The 20,894-nt window shown below is 40.8% G+C and overlaps 1 protein-coding gene across 1 annotated transcript in view; it reads right to left on the bottom strand.

Moving 5' to 3' along the window:
- Positions 1-20,894, bottom strand: part of MGAM (maltase-glucoamylase) — a 91,871-nt gene that overhangs the window by 13,025 nt on the left and 57,952 nt on the right. The window contains exons 25-42 of the mRNA XM_077850194.1: positions 19,962-20,114; positions 19,192-19,392; positions 17,206-17,360; positions 16,072-16,240; positions 15,712-15,808; positions 14,746-14,858; positions 13,758-13,883; positions 12,628-12,756; positions 10,696-10,806; positions 10,325-10,387; positions 9,294-9,428; positions 8,727-8,814; positions 7,178-7,316; positions 6,059-6,192; positions 5,892-5,926; positions 5,682-5,798; positions 1,555-1,703; positions 593-677 (exon numbers count right to left, since the gene is read on the bottom strand). Of these exons, the coding sequence (XP_077706320.1) occupies positions 593-677; positions 1,555-1,703; positions 5,682-5,798; positions 5,892-5,926; positions 6,059-6,192; positions 7,178-7,316; positions 8,727-8,814; positions 9,294-9,428; positions 10,325-10,387; positions 10,696-10,806; positions 12,628-12,756; positions 13,758-13,883; positions 14,746-14,858; positions 15,712-15,808; positions 16,072-16,240; positions 17,206-17,360; positions 19,192-19,392; positions 19,962-20,114 (2,199 nt within the window). The remainder of the gene's footprint in view (positions 1-592; positions 678-1,554; positions 1,704-5,681; positions 5,799-5,891; positions 5,927-6,058; positions 6,193-7,177; positions 7,317-8,726; positions 8,815-9,293; positions 9,429-10,324; positions 10,388-10,695; positions 10,807-12,627; positions 12,757-13,757; positions 13,884-14,745; positions 14,859-15,711; positions 15,809-16,071; positions 16,241-17,205; positions 17,361-19,191; positions 19,393-19,961; positions 20,115-20,894) is intronic.

Below are 20,894 nucleotides of genomic sequence, written 5' to 3'. Positions count from 1 at the left end.
CTAGAGTAGAAGAACATTTTGTAGATTTTATGGTGCCAGTACTTTAGGGATTATAATTAGTGCAGTAAGTTTTGGTGAGGATGGAATTAGCTGGTATTCTAATCAGAAGCCTATATATCAAGAGAAAAAAAAATGAAGAAATGGCTTTTGCTGCCTAAGAACATCTTATAGAAGGAAGAGAAGGGCTAGCCCACAAAAAGATTATGCAAATTGGTATAAACATCCTGCAAAATTGTTTTTAATGGTGATAAAGGACTGAAATGAATTTTTATAACATAGCCTGATATACCTGGTCCATTCGTCTTATTTTAGTTAATAAAGAAATGATTATATCTTCAAATGTATCATAAGGTTCTTTGTTCTTGATTATCCTAGGAATCAGAATCTGTTATGCTGGTTTTAAAGATTAGGGAGCAGAGGACAGAGCACCTAAGTAATGGAATTCAACTCAGAGGGAGACAGAGAGGGAGAGACAGAAGTAGAATAAGAGACCACATCTCAGGACTTCCAGCAGACCAGGCCTCTTCTGCTGCCTCTAGTCACTAGGCCTCAGAACTCTAATTCTCTATTCATCAGAGGCACCCATACTCACAGGCTCCAGGACAGGGCTGACTAGGAAGGCTGGGCCCAGCAGAAACTGACTGTCTACATTCCAGGTCACCCGGTCTGACACAAACCTGGAAAGAGAAACCAAGGTACTACAATTAAGACCCCAAAAGGCCTTAGGCCAAGACCCTGAAGAAACTCAAGTTCAGGGTGATGGGCACTAAGGAGGGCTTTGGTGGGATGAGCACTGAGTGTTATATATGTTGGCAAATTGAATTTAAATTAAAAAAAGAAAGAAAAAGAAAAGAAAGAAAAGAAAGAAAGAAAGAAAGAAAGAAAGAAAGAAAGAAAGAAAGAAAAGAAGAAGAAAAAGAAAGAAAGAAAGAAAGAAAGAAAGAAAGAAAGAAAGAAAGAAAGAAAGAAAGAAACTCAAAAAAAGAAAAAAAAAGAAAAGAAAAAAGAAACTCTTTAAGTTTAGACCCAGGTCAGAAATCCAGCTGCATTCTACAGCTTCCTTTACCATTTCCCTATGTCTCCTTTAATCAGATACATACTTGCTTTCTGTCACGTTCTTCAAACCCCATAAATGGTTGGATTTAGACATGTTCTCACCTATAAATATTTCCATGTTTCTTAACTATGGCAGGTTTTAAATCCAAGAATGGCTTTCAACCTTCAAATCTCCATCCCTCATATCTGGCCTTGTTTCTGTGACCTGAGCCGCTACAAAAGATAGGCAGCAGCTCTTCATATGCCCAATTTAGAAAGAAAGTATTCCATGTTGTATTATAATCACTTTGAATTTTTTTTCATTCAGTAACATTTTATCAAGGACCCTTGGGCATGACTGATGCTGTGCTAAAAGATGTTATAATGTATGATCTGTGCCCGGAAAGCTTATGGCACAGGGCAATCATGTCTTTAATTTAATTTGGAAGTACTTTCCCAGAAGCCATCACATAGAATGATATTATCCCTTAGTCATTGGGATCCCAGCTAGACACTCACTCATGGAGAAGAGGCCGCACGACAGTACTGCCCTCCGTGTGGGCCAGATGCATCAGGGTGTAGAGATATGGCAACAGGGTGTATCTGGTCTGCAGCACACTTCTGGAGATATCCTCAAAGGTTGCATTCCAGGACACAGGGTCTTGCCTCTAAAGGAGAAAAAAGAAATGTTCAGAGATTACCTTGGGACCTGGAAACTTAAGGATGTCACCGAATGCTTATTACAAATGAAGATCATATTTGATCAATTTGATTATAGATGAGCCTGATAAAATTCTTAGTATATTGAAAGAAGTCCCTCAAGCTTTCCAAAGACAGTTGATGAAATTTCTCCCTAAGACATTCTTTTTGGGATATATTTGGTAGAACACAGCCTAAACTAACAAAGGAATCTAAAAAGCCCTAAGGAATCTGGTTCACTGAAGCATGAGGACCTTTCCATGTACCTGTTAGCCATTTGTATGTCTTCCTGGACAAATGTCTATGTGGTTAGTCTCCCATTTTTAAATCAGATTGTTTATGTGTTTTTTTTTTTTTAATTTTTTTTAATTTTTATTTATTTATGATAGTCACAGAGAGAGAGAGAGGCAGAGACACAGGCAGAGGGAGAAGCAGGCTCCATGCACCGGGAGCCTGACGTGGGATTCGATCCCGGGTCTCCAGGATCGCGCCCTGGGCCAAAGGCAGGCGCTAAACCGCTGCGCCACCCAGGGATCCCTGTTTATGTGTTTTAAATCAGATTGTTTGTGCTCTTGATTTGAATGAGTGCCTTACATATTTTGGATATTAATTCCTTATCAGATATATAGTTTGCAAGTAATATCTTCCATTCCATATGTTGCCTTTTCATTTTGTTGTTTCTTTTGCTGTGCAGAAGCTTTTGAGTTTGATGTAGACTTATTTTTTTTTAAGATTTTATTTATTTATTCATGAGAGACACAAAGAGATAGAGGCAGAGACACAGGCAGAGGGAGAAGCAGGCTCCATGCAGGGAGCCCGACGTGGGACTTGATCTCGGGTCTCCAGGATCACGCCCAGGGCCGAAGGCAGGTGCTAAACCGCTGAGCCACCCAGGGATCCCTAGACTTATTGTTTTTACTTTTGTTGTTTATGCTTTTGGTGTCATATCCCAAAAAATCATTGCCAAGAACATCATCAAGGAGCTTTTCTCCTGCTTTCTTCCTGAACTTTCACAGTTTAAAGTCCCTATGTTTAAATTACTAATCATTTTGAGTTAATTTTTGTGAGTTATAAGATAGGACTCCAATTTAATTCTTTTGCATGTGATTTTCCAGTTTCCCAACAGCATTTTTTGAAGAGACTGTCTTCTCTCCATTGAATATTCTTGCAAAGGTTTACTTCTGTGCTTTTGATTCTGTTCCATTGATCTATTTTTAGGTCAATAACAAACTATTTTGATTACTATAACTTTATTTTTTTTTATTACTATAACTTTGTAATATAATTTGAAACCAGGAAGCATGATGCCTCCAGCTTTGTTCTTCTTTCTCAGGATTGCCTTACTTCTTTGGGGTGTTTTGTAGTTCCATATGAATGTTAGGATTGTTTTTTCTATTTCTGTGAAAAATGCTACTAGAATTTTGATAATGATTGCATTGAATCTATAAATGGTTTTGGGGTAGTATAGACATTGTAACAATATTAATTCTAATCCATGAACATAGAATATCTTTCCATTTGTTTGTGTATTCTTCAATTTCTTTCATATATGTCCAATGGTTTTCATTGTATAGGTCTTTCACCTCCTTGGTTAAATTCATTACTAAGTATTTTATTGATTTTTGATGCTATTGTGAGTGGCATTGCTTTATTTCTTTTTCAGATATTTTGCTGTCAGTGTATAGAAATGTAACTTATTTCCGTAGGTTGATTTTTGTATTCCACAACTTTACTGAACTGATTAATTCTAAAGGTTTTTTAAATGATAGCTTTAGGATTTTCTATTTAAAAGATCATATGAACTATAAACAGAGATAATTTTACTTCCTTTCTGATTTAAATGCCTTTCAGTTCTTTTTCTTGCCTGACTACTCTGGCTAGGACTTCCAGTACTATGTTAAATAAGAGTAGTGAAAATGGACACTTGTCTTATTTCTGATCTTAGAAAAAATGCTTTCAATCTTCCACTTTTGCATGATATTAGCTGTAGGCTTGTCTCATATGGCCTTTATAATGATGAGACACATTCCTTCTATGCCCAATTTGGTTAGAGTTTTCATCATGGAAGGATGCTATATTATGTCAATTTTTTTCTACATATATCGAGATGATCCAATGATCTTTATCTTTCATTTTATTAATGTACTGTATCACATTTATTTATTTGTGCATGTTGAATCATCCACACATACCAAGTTAAATCCCACTTGAGGGTGTCTGGATGGCTAAGTTGGTTAAGCGTCTGCCTTCAGCTCAAGTCATGATGCCATGGTCTTGGGATCGAGCCCTGCATCAGGCTCCTCTCTTAGCAGAGAGTCTGTTTCTCTCTCTCCCTCTGCCCTTCCCCTGGCTCCCGCTGTCTCTGTCTCTGTCTCTCTCTCCCTGATAAATAAATAAATAAATAAATAAATAAATAAATAAATAAATCTTTTTTAAAAAAATCCCTCTTGATCATGGTGTACGATTTTTCCAATGTGTTGAATTCAGTGTGCTAATATTTTGTTGCAAATTTTTGGATCTGTATTCCTGAGGGATACTGACCTCTAGTCTTCTAGTAGGGCCCTTATTTGGCTTTAATATCAGAGTAATGATGATCTTGTTTGGAAGTGCTCCCTCCTCTTAATTTTCTGAAGTGTTTAAGGAAGTCTTGGTGTTGATTCTTCTTTAAATTTTTGATGCACTTCATCAGGAAAAACATCTGGTTCTGGACTTTTCTTTGTTAGGGGATTTTTTATTACTAGTTCAATCTCCTTTTTCAGTATTTATCTGTTCGGCTCTTCTATTTCTTCATGATTCAGTCTTGGTAGACTGTATGTTCCTAGGAATTTATTCATTTCTTCTAGGTTGTCCAATTTGTTAGTATATAATTGCTGTCTCTTGTGATCCTTTGCATTTCTGTGGTATCAGTTCTAATGTCTCCTTTTTCATTATATTTTTTATTTATTTGAGTCTTCTCTCTTTTTTCCTTAACAAATCTAACTAAAGGTTTGTTAATTTAGTTTATCTGTTCAAAGAACCAGCTCTTAGTTTTGTTGATTTTTTCTATTGTTTTTCTGGGCTCCATGTCACTTATTTCGCCTCTGATCTTTATTATTTCTTTTCTTACCATGAGCTTACTTTGTTCTTCTTTTGCTAGTTCCTTGAGGTATAAAATTGGGTTGTTTATTTAAGATCTTTCTTTCTCTCTTTTCCTTAATGTAGGGGTTTATAGTGATAAACTTAGAAATGCTTTCACTGTAACCCATAAGTTTTGGTATATTGTGTTTCCATTTTTATCTGTTTCAAGATATTTTCTTTATTTTCCTTTTGATTTCATCTTTGACCCATTGGTTGTTTAATTTCCACATATTTGTGAGTTTTCCAGTTTTTCTCCTGTTATTGGTTCCCAGTTTCCAAAGAAGACATGCAAATGGCCAACAGCTACATGAAAAGATGCTCAATAATGCTCATCATCAGGGAAATACACATCAAAACCAAGTGAGATATCACCTCACATCTATCACATCTATTACCTCACATTCCTCTAGATAGCAGAATGGTGGATATCAGGGGCTGGGGGATAAGAGAAATGGGGAAGTATCAGTCAAAGGGTACAAACTTCCAGTTACATGATGAATTTGTTCTGGTAATCGAATGCACAATCGAATGGTGACTATAGTTTACAATACTCTAGTATATACTTGGAAGTTGCTAAAAGAATAAATACTGAATGTTCTCACCACAAAAAAAGAAACAGCAATTATGTGAGATGATGGAAGTGTTAACTAATCCTGCTATGGTAATCATTTCACAATACATAAGTGTATCAAATAAAAACAAAAAACAAAAAAACATAAGGGTTTGATGGTTTTGAGGATGTCACAGAGAATATTAATTAATTGTAGCTCAAATATGGAGGTTGTATTTCTAGTGACACAAGACTTTTGAGCTATAAGTTAACATCCTACCCTGGTCCCAATGGTGTTGTGGTTCCTCGAAAAGGGGTAAAAGGCTCCCAGCTGCATCCAGCGAACACACATCTCATATTCAGCATCTTGAAAGAACCCACAAATATCTGCTCCTGTCTGAAACAAGGTAGAATAAAACAAGCTTATTGGTGATTTCTGAAAGATGTGACTATCTTCTTGGGGATTAGAAGTGACCCAAAAGACACTTACATAAGATATACCGAAGAGGCTGAACTCCATCATGCCTGCAACATGAACACAGCTATGTGAGAGATGGGACTCATGATCTGTTACCTCCTCCCTCCTCAAGAATCCTTTATCAAGGAGGCCTAACCCCCTTCCCACCAGCAGAGGACCCTAAGGATAAGCCCACACACCAATGATAGACTTCTTCAGCTGGTCCCACGCGGCCGTGTTGTCACCCAGCCAGTGGCCTCCCCAGCGGCCAGAAGAGGGGAATGTGGAGCGGGTGATGACAATCCCTCTCTGTCCCGTCACCTCTTGCACAGCTCTAGTTGGAGGGGGAAAGGAGGTGATTGGGGAGCAGATTAGGAAAGGAAAGGCCACAGAGCTTCTCCATCCAGAGTTTCAGAGCCCAAGGCATAGCAACAAAATGTCTCCTGCATTGCTGGAGGAAATATGGAAATCTGAGCCATAAGGAAGTCCCCAGTGATTGACCCTGGATGATAGAAATGATGGTACCAATTGTGCTTTTAAATAGTGTTTTGCGACAAACTTTGTAATAAACTTACTGGATCACCTAAAAATAATGAGTAACCACAAAATCTTACCACTTATTTACTAAGTACTAAGTTTTTATATTTTTATATTTACGGAGGAAGAAAATAAATTCCTTTGTAAGGCTTTCCTTAGGATAATTCTTATTATTCATTGACTGAGCTCACAAAATGGGACAGCACTAATTCAGCAGAATTAAAACAAAAAAACCCAACAGAGATGAGTCACTTTCAAAATAAAATAAAAGGAGAGCTAGTCCTCCGTATTCCCTTCACCTCTTATATTTAATTATAGCATCAGCTGCACTGTGTGATCATTGCTTGTGTCTCCATGTGTGTCTCCTCTACAAGGACTATCGTCTCTCGCTGTTAGGACCATGTCTTACTTAAACCTGTCCTTCTAACCATGATCATGGAGCCTGGCTCCATGCTTGTGTTCCCTTAATATGTAAGAATTGTGTGGCTCAGGTCATGATCTCAGGGTCATGAGATCAAGCCCCTCATTGGACTCCACACTCAGCAGTCTGTTTGAGATTCTCCCCCTCTCCCTCCTCCTCTGCTCCTGCCCCTGCTCATGCTGTCTCTAAATAAGTAAATAAGTAAATAAAATCTTTAAAAAAAATAAGCATTGTGACACATTTGTAATTAATATGTTCTTAACCCTTGAGATGGGGCATGAAAGGAAATGCAGGGTAACCTCCTCAGTCATTGGCTGTCCCTGCAGGTCATGTGGACCAGAGAAGGGAGAGCGTGACTCACTCGTAGGTGGGTCTGGTCTGGGCCCATCCATACAGGCTGTGAACATCATAGTGCCGCACCCGTGAGCCATCTGGCAGGACCTGCTCGCTCTCCATGCACAGGGTCTTGCTGCTCAGGCCTTTATCCCTGGACTCCAAATCTGAGGAGAAAGATCTAGTGATATAAATGCCATGTCTGCTCCTGTTTACCCCTGACCCCTCTTTAAGGAATTGGACACTAGATCTTAAGACCCGTGCATGGGTCCCTCTTCTCCTCAGGGGCATGGGAACATGCTTGGCTTGGGGCTGCAATGGAACCCACAGGTGCTTTCAACATAAGGTCCCCTACAGGGTTCTCCAGGAGAAAGCAGGGGCAGGGGGAGGAAAACACAGGTGTCAAATGCCTAACTGCTTGAGACACCTGTGTGGCTCAGTGGTTGAGCATCTGCCTTTGGCTCAGGATGTGATTCCGGGGTCCTGAGATAGAGTTCCACATGGGGCTCCCCACAGGGAGCCTGCTTCTCCCTCTGCCTATGTCTCTGCCTCTCTCTCTCTGTATCTCATGAATAAATAAATAAAATCTTTAAAAAAAAAAAACTAATTACTTGACTGGATGCAGTCTAAGCATTTTTCTTGTAAGTCATTTCATGTAATTCCTATAACTCTATAAAAAAGCGCTATCTCCCTTCACAATTTTTTTTAAGATTTTATTTATTTATTCATGAGAGACACAGAGAGGCAGAGACACAGGCAGAGGGAGAACCAAGCTCCATGCAGAGAGCCCCATGTGGGACTTGATACCCAGGACCCCGGGATCATGCCCTGAGCCAAAGCAGATGCTCAACCACTGAGCCACCCAGGTGCCCCTCCCTTCACAACTTAAAACACAGATTTGGAAAAATCAAGTAACCTGTTAAAGGTCACACAATTCATAGTAAATATAATTTCTGGAACCAAGATATGAACACAAGTATAACACCAAAGTCCATCGACTTCATGATAAGGGGGAGCCACTACTTTCCACCCACTGGGGGCCTAACAAATTCCTGTGGAGGAATTCACAGAGGCCTGAAGAATTAAGAAACTTAGTTCTAGAATCCTTTGGAGACATAACTGATATTAAGTGGGTTGTTGTTGTTGTTTTTTTTTGAGATTTTATTTATTTGAGTAGAGAGAAAGCATGAGAGAGAGCACGAGTGAGGGGGGAGTGGCAGAGAGAGAGGGAGAAGCAGAGGGAGAAGCAGACTCACCACTGAGCAGGGAGCCCCATGCAGGGCTCGATCCCAAGATCCTGAGATCATGATCTGAGCTGAAAACAGATGCTTAACCAACTGAGCCCACCCGTTTGTTTTCTGAACAAATTTGAGAAACTCACTCAACAGGGCCAGTAACTTATACACACTCAACTGGATAAAGTACTTGACGCTTGTATGTCTTTGTTCCCCCTAAAAACCACAGTGCCAGTTAAGATATGCCCTGAACAGTCAGGATAAACCCTGGCTGCTGGGTTCTTGTTGAGGTCACTCCTCATAGCCATGGCTCTGCCAACAAAGGAGACCGAGGGCTCTTACGTGGCATATAGGGGGGGTGGTTCATAGTGGCATCCCTGCAGCCTGGGGGGACTGCTCCATTCACAAAACTTGCTGGCTCATTCATATCCTAGAAATGTCAAACACAGATATAGCTTACTTTTTCAAATCATTACATCCTGCCAACTCAGAGACAAGGAAGCAGTGAATAAATCATTCACCTTCCAGCAATCCCATAGATATCAGCCCAGGGAGACTCATCAGATCCAGCTGAGAACTGACTAGAAAGATCAATGAAGCCCTCAAGAATGATTGGCTAGAGGATTTAAAAAAAAAAATCTCCCTCAAGGTATGAGGCAAGGCTCAAGTCCAAGAAATTCCTAGTAATCACCTCGCATTTTACAGCAGGAACTTCGGGCAAGGTATATGATATGAGGAATATCAGAGATGTTCCACTTCTGATTGGAGGAACTGCAATTTGATGCGTCCAAAGTCTTTCTTGGATGATTATCATCCCTCTTGATTAAAGGTCATGATCCATAAGCTTAGCAACACAAAGATAGAAACATGCCCACCCACATGTGCACAGATGCAAACTCACACACTTACAATCCACATGCCGTCAAACTTCAAGCTCCTCTCTGGATTCTGGGGGTTGGTGTATAGTTCTTGCAGCTCCCTCTTCCACCATGTGGTAGTGGAGTTACGGAAAAAGTCAGGAAAGGCCACATAAGCTCGGTACAGCTGTAAAAATGACATATAGTTTATGCGTCCTCCCCCAAATTATATCATAATTCATGCACACACCTGTACTGCATGGTGATAGATAATCCAAACAGAGCCAAAATAACATTCGCGGCTTATGTGAAATATAACGAGTGCACAGAAGAGACATTAGCATGCATTAGACACCTGCTTAGCATCTGGAAGGTATCTGGGGACTGTCCTTTTTGTGTCAACATGAGTGGTAGCAACAAACACCCTGCACTCACTATCTCACTTGATGCTTAACTTTCAAGCTCTGGCTGACAATTTCTTAAGCTCGACTCAGAGTCAGAGTAGGAGCCAGGGAGGGACTGCAGCTTGAAAGACATCAGATGCACTGTCAGCAGGCTGGAAGGCAACAAGCAGGCTCTCTGGTCTCATTCCCCCTGGGGAAGGGAGGACAGGGGAGAGATGTCTAACCAGCACCCTTGTGTTTTCCATAGTTAAGGAAATCACTTGAAAACTGCATTTGTGTGTCAGGTCACTTGGGAGGAGCTAAAGAGGAAGTTTTAAACACTGCCCCCTTCTCTTTATCTCCTTCAAGTAATAAAGCTCTATCTGTATTTTAATCTGGAGAGTGGATCCAAAGATCCCACACTACAGACAGGGTGTGGAGACTTTGTTTAAAATATGGGCCACCCAAACCCATAGAGCAGTAATTTAAGCTCTCTGAATCCTGGTTATGCTGAGGATAATAATCCCTGCCTCCCAGTCCGGAGTAAAATGTTATATGTAAAGTGATGGCGCACAGATGAACACACAGGACACAAGCCCTCAGTGCATTCCTCACCAGGCCCACTCCCATGGCTGAGGGATGTCCACTGTCCCAAGTACAGTCACCCTCACTTCACCCGCATCCCCGAAGGTCCCTTTACCTCCACTTGACTATCCCAGTCTAGGGATGCGTTTATGACGACATCAGGGAAATCAGGCCACACCTGTGGAGAGAAAATTGTTCAAAAGCAATGCCCTAGATAATTCACTTTACAAACTTCCTAAGAAACTATAAACCATGATTGTGGGTGGTAATAGTTGATTTTGGTCTAGGGAAGTGGATCCCACAATGCACACACATCTACACATTCCCTAGACATTCCTTAAGCGTGTTGACAAATTTTGATGGACAGAACGAGAACTTCTGATCTCAGAACCCAAATGGAAAAGGTCCCAAAACAACATGCACACTAACCACACACACACCCCAGCCCCCAGGCTGGAGTTTAGTGGTTCACCGCTCACACCGTACCTTCCCCCAGACAATGCCTCCACCATTTGGAGCTTGGATGAAGACATCATCCTCCACACCCCGAGTGAATGCAGGATAGGGCTGCGTCTCATTACCAGAAATGGCTGGGTCCTGAAACCAAAGCACAGATCTGGGGAGAAGTCCAAAGCCAGAGAACAGCTCAGGACAGAAAAAAAAAAGAATTCCCAAAAAGAAGGCATCAGCTTTCGCGCAAACCACAGTGCTTGTGTGAATCCTGGGAAATACATCTTTCTTACTGAACCTCAACTTCTACACTCGTAACACAGAAGGAAATACAATAGAAAGCTTTCTATTTTTTTTTAATTTAAATTCAATTTGCCAGCATATAGCATAACACCCAGTGCTCATCCCATCAAGTGCCCTCCTCAGTGCCAGTCACCCAGCTAATCCATCCCCTCAACTCACCTCCCCTTCAACCCTTTGTTAGGAGTCTCTCATAGTTTGTCTCCCTCTCTAATTTTTCCCACTCAGTTCCCCTCCTTTCCCTTATAGTCCCTTTCACCATCTCCTATATATTGGCAAATTGAATTTAAATAAAATAATAATAATAAAACCTAAAAACCCATCATTCAGTTCTGGAAAAATGCTATTTAGTGATTTATTTGATGAATTTTTCCCCTCTATTTTCTCTCTTTGCTCATTCTAAAATTTCTATTATTTGGATATTGGGCCTCCTACTTTCGTTTCTTTCCAATTTTCTTTATCTTTTGCTTTACTTTTTGAGAGAATGCTTCTATTTTATCTTCTTTTCATTAAGTTTTCCATCTCTCCTGTTCTATTATTTTCTAATTCATGAAAGTAATACTTTATCTCTTTGAGGATACTCTAATAGTTTCTTGAAATGTTCTCCCTAAATAAATTCTACTTCCTCTAACCTGCTTTTTAAGTTTGTTGATGTTCCATAATTTATAATGTTTTGGTCCTCAAATGCCTTCACCATCTTCTCATAAGTATGAAAAAACAGGGGATCCCTGGGTGGCGCAGTGGTTTGGCGCCTGCCTTTGGCCCAGGGCATGATCCTGGAGACCCGGGATCGAATCCCACGTCGGGCTCCCGGTGCATGGAGCCTGCTTCTCCCTCTGCCTGTGTCTCTGCCTCTCTCTCTCTCTGTGACTATCATAAATAAATAAATAAATAAATAAATAAATAAATAAATAAATTTTTTAAAAAAGTATGAAAAAACACTATAAATTACTGAAATTTCAATATGTGTGTGAGGCTTGTCAAATGCGGTTTTTATTCTAGTGTGGATAGCTACACCATTTTCTTGGGAATCTTTGATGCTAATACCTTTAGGTCTTTTCTCTCACTGGTCTCATTCTTCAAAGATTACTTCCTATATCTTGCCTACTTCCAGTGTCTTCTGGGAGAAGTAAAAGGCAGAAGAGGAGTAACTGAAAGTTCTCAGTGATTTTCAGATCAGCATTGCCACACACAGCTGTGCTTAGGTGTTCCCCAGTCCAGAGATACTCTGATTCTTTGCAAGAATGAAACTTCAATCTTTTGGGAGGCAAGAAAGTATAACTGTCCTCTCTTTTCAGCCCCACCTCATCCTTCCTTTCACTTTTCATTAATATCCGAGCCTTAGAGGGGATGTGCAACATAAAGTGGGATGCTTTCCAGCCTTCCTCAGTGCTACTTTAGAATTGACCTTTCTCAGGTCTGTTAGTTAACTCATTCAACATTCATCAGACACTCAGCTTCTAAATTTGGTTGCCATTTTTGTCACTTCCATTTTTTTCCCCTTGTGGGTTAATGTCTTTAAATAAAGGTCCACTTACTGTTAAAAAAGAAAAAAAAAGAAGAAGAAAAAGAAAAAAAAAGGAAGAAAAAAGAAAAAAAAGAAAGCTTTCTCCACCAAAGCCCATTCAGTCTCCCCAACAACTGCCACCCATTCGCAGAGGGACTAACCAGAATGAGGATGACCCGCATTCCGTTGGCCTTCATGCGAGTAATCAGAGCTGGAAATCCTGCGAACTTGGGGCTGAGGGTGAAGTCCAGCTGCCGCTCCATGTAGTCGATGTCGGAGTACTGCACATCCTGGGGGAGCACACGGGGGCAGTGAGTGGCTCCTGCTTGTAAAAGGCCAGGTTCCAGGTGAGAACAAACCTCAACTAACCAACGGTGAATTTCAGATGGCTTCCTTTTGACTTTTTCTAATCCCAGGTATCAGGTATTAGATCCTGGGAAATTTTCAAATTTTCAAACATAAAATAGACCCAAAAAACCCTAAATTAGCAAAAATAGGATGATGCCTATGTGGCAAGGCTATTGCAAGGATAAATGAAGAGAGCAGATGAGAAAGTGCCTTGTGAGTGGCCAGTGTGAGTGATTGTGGTTACCTACCCCCCAAGAGGCTGCTCCTGGGATCAGTGGTTCACTTTCAGAGAAAAGAACATAATGTAAACTCCCCAGCACTGATACAATTAGATGGATAGTAAATCTACCTTTTTAAAAAAAGCCTCCTGTAGTTGCTTTAGAATATCCAATCCTGGGGGTTATCAGACACAGCTTTCTTACTAAAAATGAAATATGGCATGCTATGCTTACAATTGATAGCAATAATTGTAAGAAATAGAAAAATAAATAGAATAAAATTAAATATGTAAGAAGATTATGGGATCAGTTCTCTGATTCTTGGACCCCTCTAGCCCTCAAGTGAAGAACATAACTTGTTTCTGTATGCATTTTATCAGGAAATAGGTACCCCAAGATCCCTCTCTTCAACTTTAGCTCAAAGTCGAGGGAACACTGTCATATCAGCAAAGCATTGGAACTGAGGTTATATCTGCACCTACTGCGATCTGACTGAATTAGGGTCATTTTCTTTTTAATTTAAATTTTTAGTTTTAATTAAGCAAAACTACTGCCTGGGCAACCTTTTGTTCTTAAGATACCAAAGATGGTTTTGACCAAGTCTTTTAAAATTGTGTAGCTGTAGGAACACCCTCCTCCTCCCAAGTCAAGCTAATCCAGACACAGAAACCACTAGTGTTGGCCACGAGGTCCCAGAGCCAAACCACCACATACGGAAAACGTACATAAGGGATCTGGGCAGCCACCATCTCATCATACAGGCTGGCAATCTCAGAGTCGTTCTGGTAGCCATAGCGACACAGCTGAAACCCCAAGGACCAGTAAGGAACCATCACTGGCCGACCAATCATCTACAAAAATAGACAGAAAATTTAATTCTTAAAAAGGAGAATCTGGATTGAAATTGTCAACAAATTAAGAATATTTTTTACCGTGGCCCAAGTTAGATAATCAACAAATTCAAAAATGGAGAGAAACGGAGAGGATACAGAGCCCCTGGGATATCTTGGAGAAATCTTTCTGCTAGATCTGACCTTCTTCCCCAAGAATTTGGAAAATCTGATTTTATCCTGATTCTTAGAGGCAGTCTAGCTTACTGGTTCAGAACTCAGAATCTAGAGGCAAAAATGCCTGGTTTACTATCCAGGCTCCAATCCCTGCTGGCTAAGCGGCCCTGTGCAAAAGTTAAAAACCTCTTGTTCATCAGTTCCTTCACTTGTAAACTGGGGATAATAATAGTGTTTGCTTCATAGTGTTTTTGTGAGGACTGAATGAGTTAATATACATAAAATAATCAGTGACACACAGTAAATTGTATATGTGCTTGTTGCTGCTGCCAAAGTGACTGCCATGACCACTGTGACCACCATTACTAACAGTACCATCACCATTACCACATGACCACCACCTCCACCACCACTTCCATCACCACTATCACCTCCACCATTACTATAATCCCATCACCACTACCACCTCCACCGCCACCATTGCCACTGCCAACACCACCACCGGCACCACTACTGCTCTGCAATCTTTGAGAGGCTGCAAACTTAATGGTTATTGGGATATATATTTTGTTCATCATTTTATAGTCTATATTCCAAAAGTGTCAACAATTCCAGGTATCAACTGAGAGTTACACTAATAAATGTGGATTTGGAAACTCGGAATGCACTGGATGAATACTTGATAATCAGTTTAATTCCCTCCTACCTCAGTATACTGCTGAGTGACAAGCTCTGGAGTTGGCCCCAAGAACACATAAAAGTCCAGAATTCCTCCTATGGTGCGGTATGTCAAGGCAGGCAGGGGCTGGAATGTCACATCTGAAAATATAGGAAAATATCAATCAAGCTGGAAACATTCAAGGTGAGGAATAATCCCTGAAATTCTTCCCTTTGCCTTCTCCTTATGCCTCTGTATTATACAGTATTAAGAGAAAGAATTTTTACCATACCTACATAGAATTGAAGAAGTTGAGTGAAAGTCTACAGGGTGCTACCCCTGGATTTGTTTGCCATTGGGCTTATTATTATTTTATAATATGTTTTGTCATTCTGTTCTTTTAAAATTATTATAATTTTTATCTTAGAATACTTTAAGATTTATAAGAAGTTGCAAAAATAGTACTGGTGGTCCTCTGTATACTTCACTCAGCTTCCCTCAATGGCATCTTATATAACCATTGTACATTGTCAAAACCAGGAAACTGACATTCATATAAAACTATTAAGTCGGGAATATACCTGACTCTGATTTGACCAGTTTTTATGTGCATGCTTTCCCCTACACCTCCTGATTTTCCACCCTCTTTCCAATAAACCATATAAATTTTTTTCACACCCTCATACCCCCAGAGTGAGCACTCTTATCCATAGCTTCACCACTAACTCAAATTAAAAAGATGGCTCCTACCGGCTGACCTCCAGGATATTTCAGACTCACTTGGTCTTTCTATCCCTTCTTACATTTTTGCCAAATAAGAGTTAACTCTCATTACCACATGCTACTGAACTGAAATAAATAGAAAGTCTACCCAGAAAATAAAAAGTAAAAACAAAAACACTGTCCCCAAGATGATAATTTTGACTCCAGGGGGATGCAGGTTCAAACTCATTGTAACATTACTCACGAATGACTGGTTCACAAAAATAAGGGGAGATGTTGGCATCATCTTACCCATGGCATTGCTGTTGAGCAGTAACACCCCATGGGCACTACCATCCTCCTCCAGTGCCATGTAGTAAGGGTGGACACCATAGGAATTCTTCTTGTACTGGGAGAGTCATGGGGCAAAAGTGGTAAGAAGTTAAAAGACATTGTGACTGAGAAAAAAACTCCACAAAAAAATGACTGACAAGGTACATTTCGTCTTCTCTACAATGAACTTTAGGTATGTGAAAATCAAGGGAGTGTAAACACTGGCCCACTTGCCTAAGTGCCGAACATGCCCATCTAAGGTGAGTCTGGGAAGATGACGCATGAAGTATACACAGCATGTAGAGAGGGAGACACAGATCCCAGATGCTCTGCCCTTACCCCCGGAGGTTGGTCCCTGGAGAACATCCCCCATGTGTGCCAGTTCAAGTCTCTCCGAAAGGCTGTGTGCTCAGTTTCCCCAAAACCATAGAGGTACTGGGAGGGAAGGCGAGTGGAGATACGGATGAACATGTCATTGAAGGTAAAGCCAAGGAGCTGAGAGTCCCAACTGCAACACAAAAGAGAGTATTTGGAAAAGAAATGAGCTAACCTGTTGGCTTCAAGTACCTGACCTTTCAAGGACAACAGAACTCTCCATTCCCTCTTCCACCCAGAGCCTGTTAATCTTCCAAACAGACACAAAGTCTATTCAATTAAAATAATCTTAGATGCACCTGCTACCAGCCCAAGAGCCAGCCTTCATTCTCCTGTTTTCCTCTCTCACTGCCTTTCTTCAGTTTTCTCTTCAGGATGCCAAATCCAATCACTTTTCACCGTCTTGGGTGCTACCACCCTACACTAGCCTGGCAGTCCACTCTTGCTCTCTACAGTCCTTTTGCTACTTAACATCCAGAGCAATCCAACTACAATGTGCTCCAGCCATGGTGGATATTTCCCCCTTCAATATGGCAAGTGTGCTCCTGTTTCATGGCCTGTGCACTTTTTATTCCATCTGTCTGGAATGTTCTTCCCCTTCCTCCAGATCTCCACAGGGGTGGATCCTTCTCATCCAAGTCCTATTTCAAATGTCACCTTCTCTGAGACACCTACTCTGATCACAGTATCAAAAGCAGTAAACTCCCTATGACTCTGATTACCCTGTTCTTTTTCCTACATAGCAGTTGTCGCTACCTAAACTTTCTTATTTATATTTTAACTTGTCTTTGTTATCTAGCATTAATTTTTGTCATGAGAAGAGAGACTTATCTTCTAGAACCACCTAATATAGAGATAATATAGCCTAACCACCCCTGTAAACATTGGTTGAATGAATCCCTAGTACATGTAAATGCCTCAGTAATTATTGCCAGGGGGCTAAAGATTGAGAAATCTTTAGTCCAAAGGGAATAACATATTCATAAACCTGGAAATGGATAGTGTGATGCTTTGAGCCAGGATATCTCCAAGGACAATGGACTTGGCAGTGAATGTATAGGTAACTATCAATCTCAAGTCAGACCAGGAGCCACCTACATCACAGTGCCCGTACTCTTCCGGCGAATTTCGATTCCAAATGGATTCTTCTTAATGAGGACATCATAGAGTTGACTCTCAGAGGTGCTGGATGGAACCCTGGGTATGTTGAGAGGGACTGGGACTTCATACCGATTATTATTGGGGTCATAAATCTAGGGTGAGAGTGGAAAGAAAATTAGGAAAATATGGTACTCTAGAAACCTATATCCTTAGCAGAAACTTGGTATCTTTGACATGGAGTCTGAATTCTATTATTTCTCTCTTTTCATTAAACTCATGACACCAGGGATTTATTTACTATATCAAAGAACAATGTTAGAATTAACAATTTGATCTGAATCTGTCATATCTCATTTTTAAGGCCCCTATTACAGTAACACATTCCCTTCGACATTGGTGATATCTTGGAAAATCAGTCTAAAATCAGCTTGGTACATATATAGTATTTATTGCTTTGTGTGTGGATATATGTGATTATCTGAAAGCTTCTCTGAATTGAAAAAAAAAATCCATCAAAAAACATGAACTCTATTTTGATTAAAATTACCACAGATGTCCTTCCTAAAAATGGGATCTAAGTAGATTCACAAAATACGTACTCTACTATACTGTACTATACTGTACTACAGACACTAGACACACTAAACCAGACAAGACACAATTACTATTTTTAAGAAATTCACATGCTAACCGGATGTAAAAGAGGTATCCACAGCACCCGGGCTGATACGTGCTCCTGTAGAGCTACATTAAGTGTGTTGTGAGATTACAGAGAAGAAAATGCCCAACACAGTTTCTGGAAGACTGACATGATATCATGTGAAAATTACAGGCTGAGTGTTAAAGCCTTTGCAGCTGTTAACCAAGCACAGCAAGGAGATAAAGTCATTCCTGGTAGTGAAACAAAGGCAAAAGCCGGAAGTATTAAAGCTGGGTCAGAGAAAAAAATAAATAAATAAATAAATAAAATAAAGCTAGGTCAGAAAGAAACAAATGCTGGGGCGGGGAGAGCTACTGTGTGATCAGGAGGTAGGACAGGAAAGGGTTCAAGCAGGAAATGCAAGTAAATCCATTTGTTCAAAACTAGGTGCCTTCCACAGGCCAGTCCTAAGGTGAAGACAGAAATATCAAAGAGCATCTTCCCTGCGCTAGAAGATGTAAAAGGACTCCTAGTCCAGGTTGATAGCAGGTCGTTACGAAACTTTGGGCAGTGCTCGATGTCTTTCACTTACTCTCTCAGGAAACATCTGAGTGCTAACTATTTGCCAGGCTCTGTGTCAGATTTCAGAAACACAAAGATGAATGGACAAATACCGATCTTTGAGGAACTTACAAGTAGTAGAGAAATAGACCTAAGAACAGCCTGCCACTAATCCTTAGTTTAATTAAATCACAGGAAAAAAACCAAGATCACTACATTCTCATGGCTATTTCTCAAATATCCCAAACTCAGCCTCCCAAACTGAATTCGTCATCTTATTTTGCCCAAGCCCAAATCTTTCCAGTGTTCCCATTACAAGTAATGTCACCACCATCCATATATAGACATATGCCAGAAACATGGCAATCATTCTTGATCCCTCCCTCTCCTTCATTGCCTACTTGCAGTCATCACTGGATCCTGTGATCCAACAAGATGTCCACCATCGTTCTCCTTCCTTATCTTTGGTCTACACTTGGTCACTCACATGGACAACCTAACCAGTAGCCTCCTGGGTGGCCTCTCCTTTTTCACTCTTATCCTCCCAACCATTTTCCTCACAATAGACACAGTGATCTTTTCAAAATGCACATCAGAACAGGCAGCACTGGTCCATCAATGGTTTCTCAGTGTTCTCAGCATAATAATCTAGTATATTGCAGCACGGGGAGCTCAGAGAAGCACACTTATTTTAGGGTTCTGTGACCTCGACTAGCAAAAAGTAATGGAACTGCCAAGTGCCCAGTCGGTACTTGATACATATGTGTGCTGCAAACATATACCTTAAACTGTAGCATGTCATTCTTATGGTAGGTCACACGTAGGCGGAGAGAAGTCACGGGCACTGAGGGCAGAGCGGAGGCATAGACAGAAGATTTTAAGGAGATGGTAGCAGTGGCTCCATGTGAGTCATACTGAATATCGCTGACAGAGTACAGATCGTTGACAAAATAACAGAATGGGACTCCAGGAGAACTGGATGCCTGAAAAGGAAAGCAAAGGTTACCTCTACATGTGGTCCTAGAATTATCAAATATAAAGGGGCTAGAAAAGGCCACTTACAGGGAGTAAAGCCAGACCATCACTCACTTTCTTATATATTCTTTGATAGTGACATAAGTTTAAATTCCTGATCTCCTTACGAAATATTTGTAAAAAAAAAAAAAAAAAACCCTCCCACTCCTGTCCCTACCTATTCTTCATATCCAGATACAAACTCAGGTTCCTTTGGAAGTCCTTCCTTTCTATGGGTTTTTAAGTAGTGACACAGATACTGGTGCTATACTCATGAAACTGCAGCTTGAGTGTCAAGGATTTTTTTTTTAAGATTTTATTTCTTCATGAGAGACACAGAGCGAGAGAGAGAGAGAGAGAGAGAGAGAGAGAGGCAGACACAGGCAGAGGGAGAAGCAGGCTCCATGCAGGGAGCCGGACATGGGACTCGATCCCAGGTCTCTAGGATCAGGCCTTGGGCTGAAGGCGGCACTAAACCGCTGAGCCACCCGGGCTGCCCAAGGATTTCAATGCATTTTAGTGCAGTCAGCACGGTTACCTCCCAGGCACAGCCACGGGCAGTACAGTTTGCTGCAGAAGCACCGCTCTCATCAGGAAAACAGTCTATTTTCTCTTCATCCCTTATCTTCAGGTCCCACTCCACCGTGTATGCTTCTCCGAGGATAAGATCAATTTCTGTGATAAGAGCAACCTGTGTAGGATGGGCAAGTGACAAGGAAATTTATCCTGAGGACAAAGGCCTTGTAAGATCTGAAACGTCTTTTAGGAAAGAAAATAGAAACGAGACTAGGCTCTCAACAATCCAAATGACACCACACTGGAGCTTCTAAGAAGGGAGCCACATGGAGGGAGGGGGAAGAGTGCAAATGTCCCAACTATCAGAATCTTGTACACCACATTTGGAAGAGAATTAGGCCAAATAAAATCTTCCGTGATCACCCATTTTCTTTCCTTCCCTGATTCCCCTTCCTCTTCCTTATCTGGTCAGAAGGCCTTCTGTGTTTCCCCTTGTAGCATAACACACATGAGCTCACGGGGCCATCCAAAAATCGAGCTTATGTTCTTGCCCTCCATTTTTAACCCCGGGTGTCCTGCCTTGGTCTGGAATAGTGGCAAGAAAACAGGAGTAACAATTGTGTGGCTTGAGCTCTCATCTCCATCTGCTAGGAAAATTTAGTCAAACCATTTCAGATCTTTGGGTCTCAGTTTCATCAACTGCAAAAGTGGGGAGTTGGCAAAATCATTACATTTCCTTCCATTTCTAACTTCCCAACCTCTTTATTTCTCCATGACCAAAGCCTCAAAACCTGAAACCTTGCCTCTTTGAGTCCCACTAATCCAAATATTTAATATTTTCTGTGTATTTATATCTCTTCTTTAATTAGCAATTTCCCTAGCGAAGGTCCCCATTTGCCCAGAATTACAAAATCACACTCTAAGGATAATCACCCTTTTTCCAGGCTCTTCTCAG

This window comes from Canis aureus, chromosome 15 (genome assembly GCF_053574225.1).
Source record: "Canis aureus isolate CA01 chromosome 15, VMU_Caureus_v.1.0, whole genome shotgun sequence".
Taxonomy (NCBI): domain Eukaryota; kingdom Metazoa; phylum Chordata; class Mammalia; order Carnivora; family Canidae; genus Canis; species Canis aureus.
Note: the sequence above shows the minus strand (reverse complement) of the source record. Positions and strands in the feature narration are given on the sequence as shown.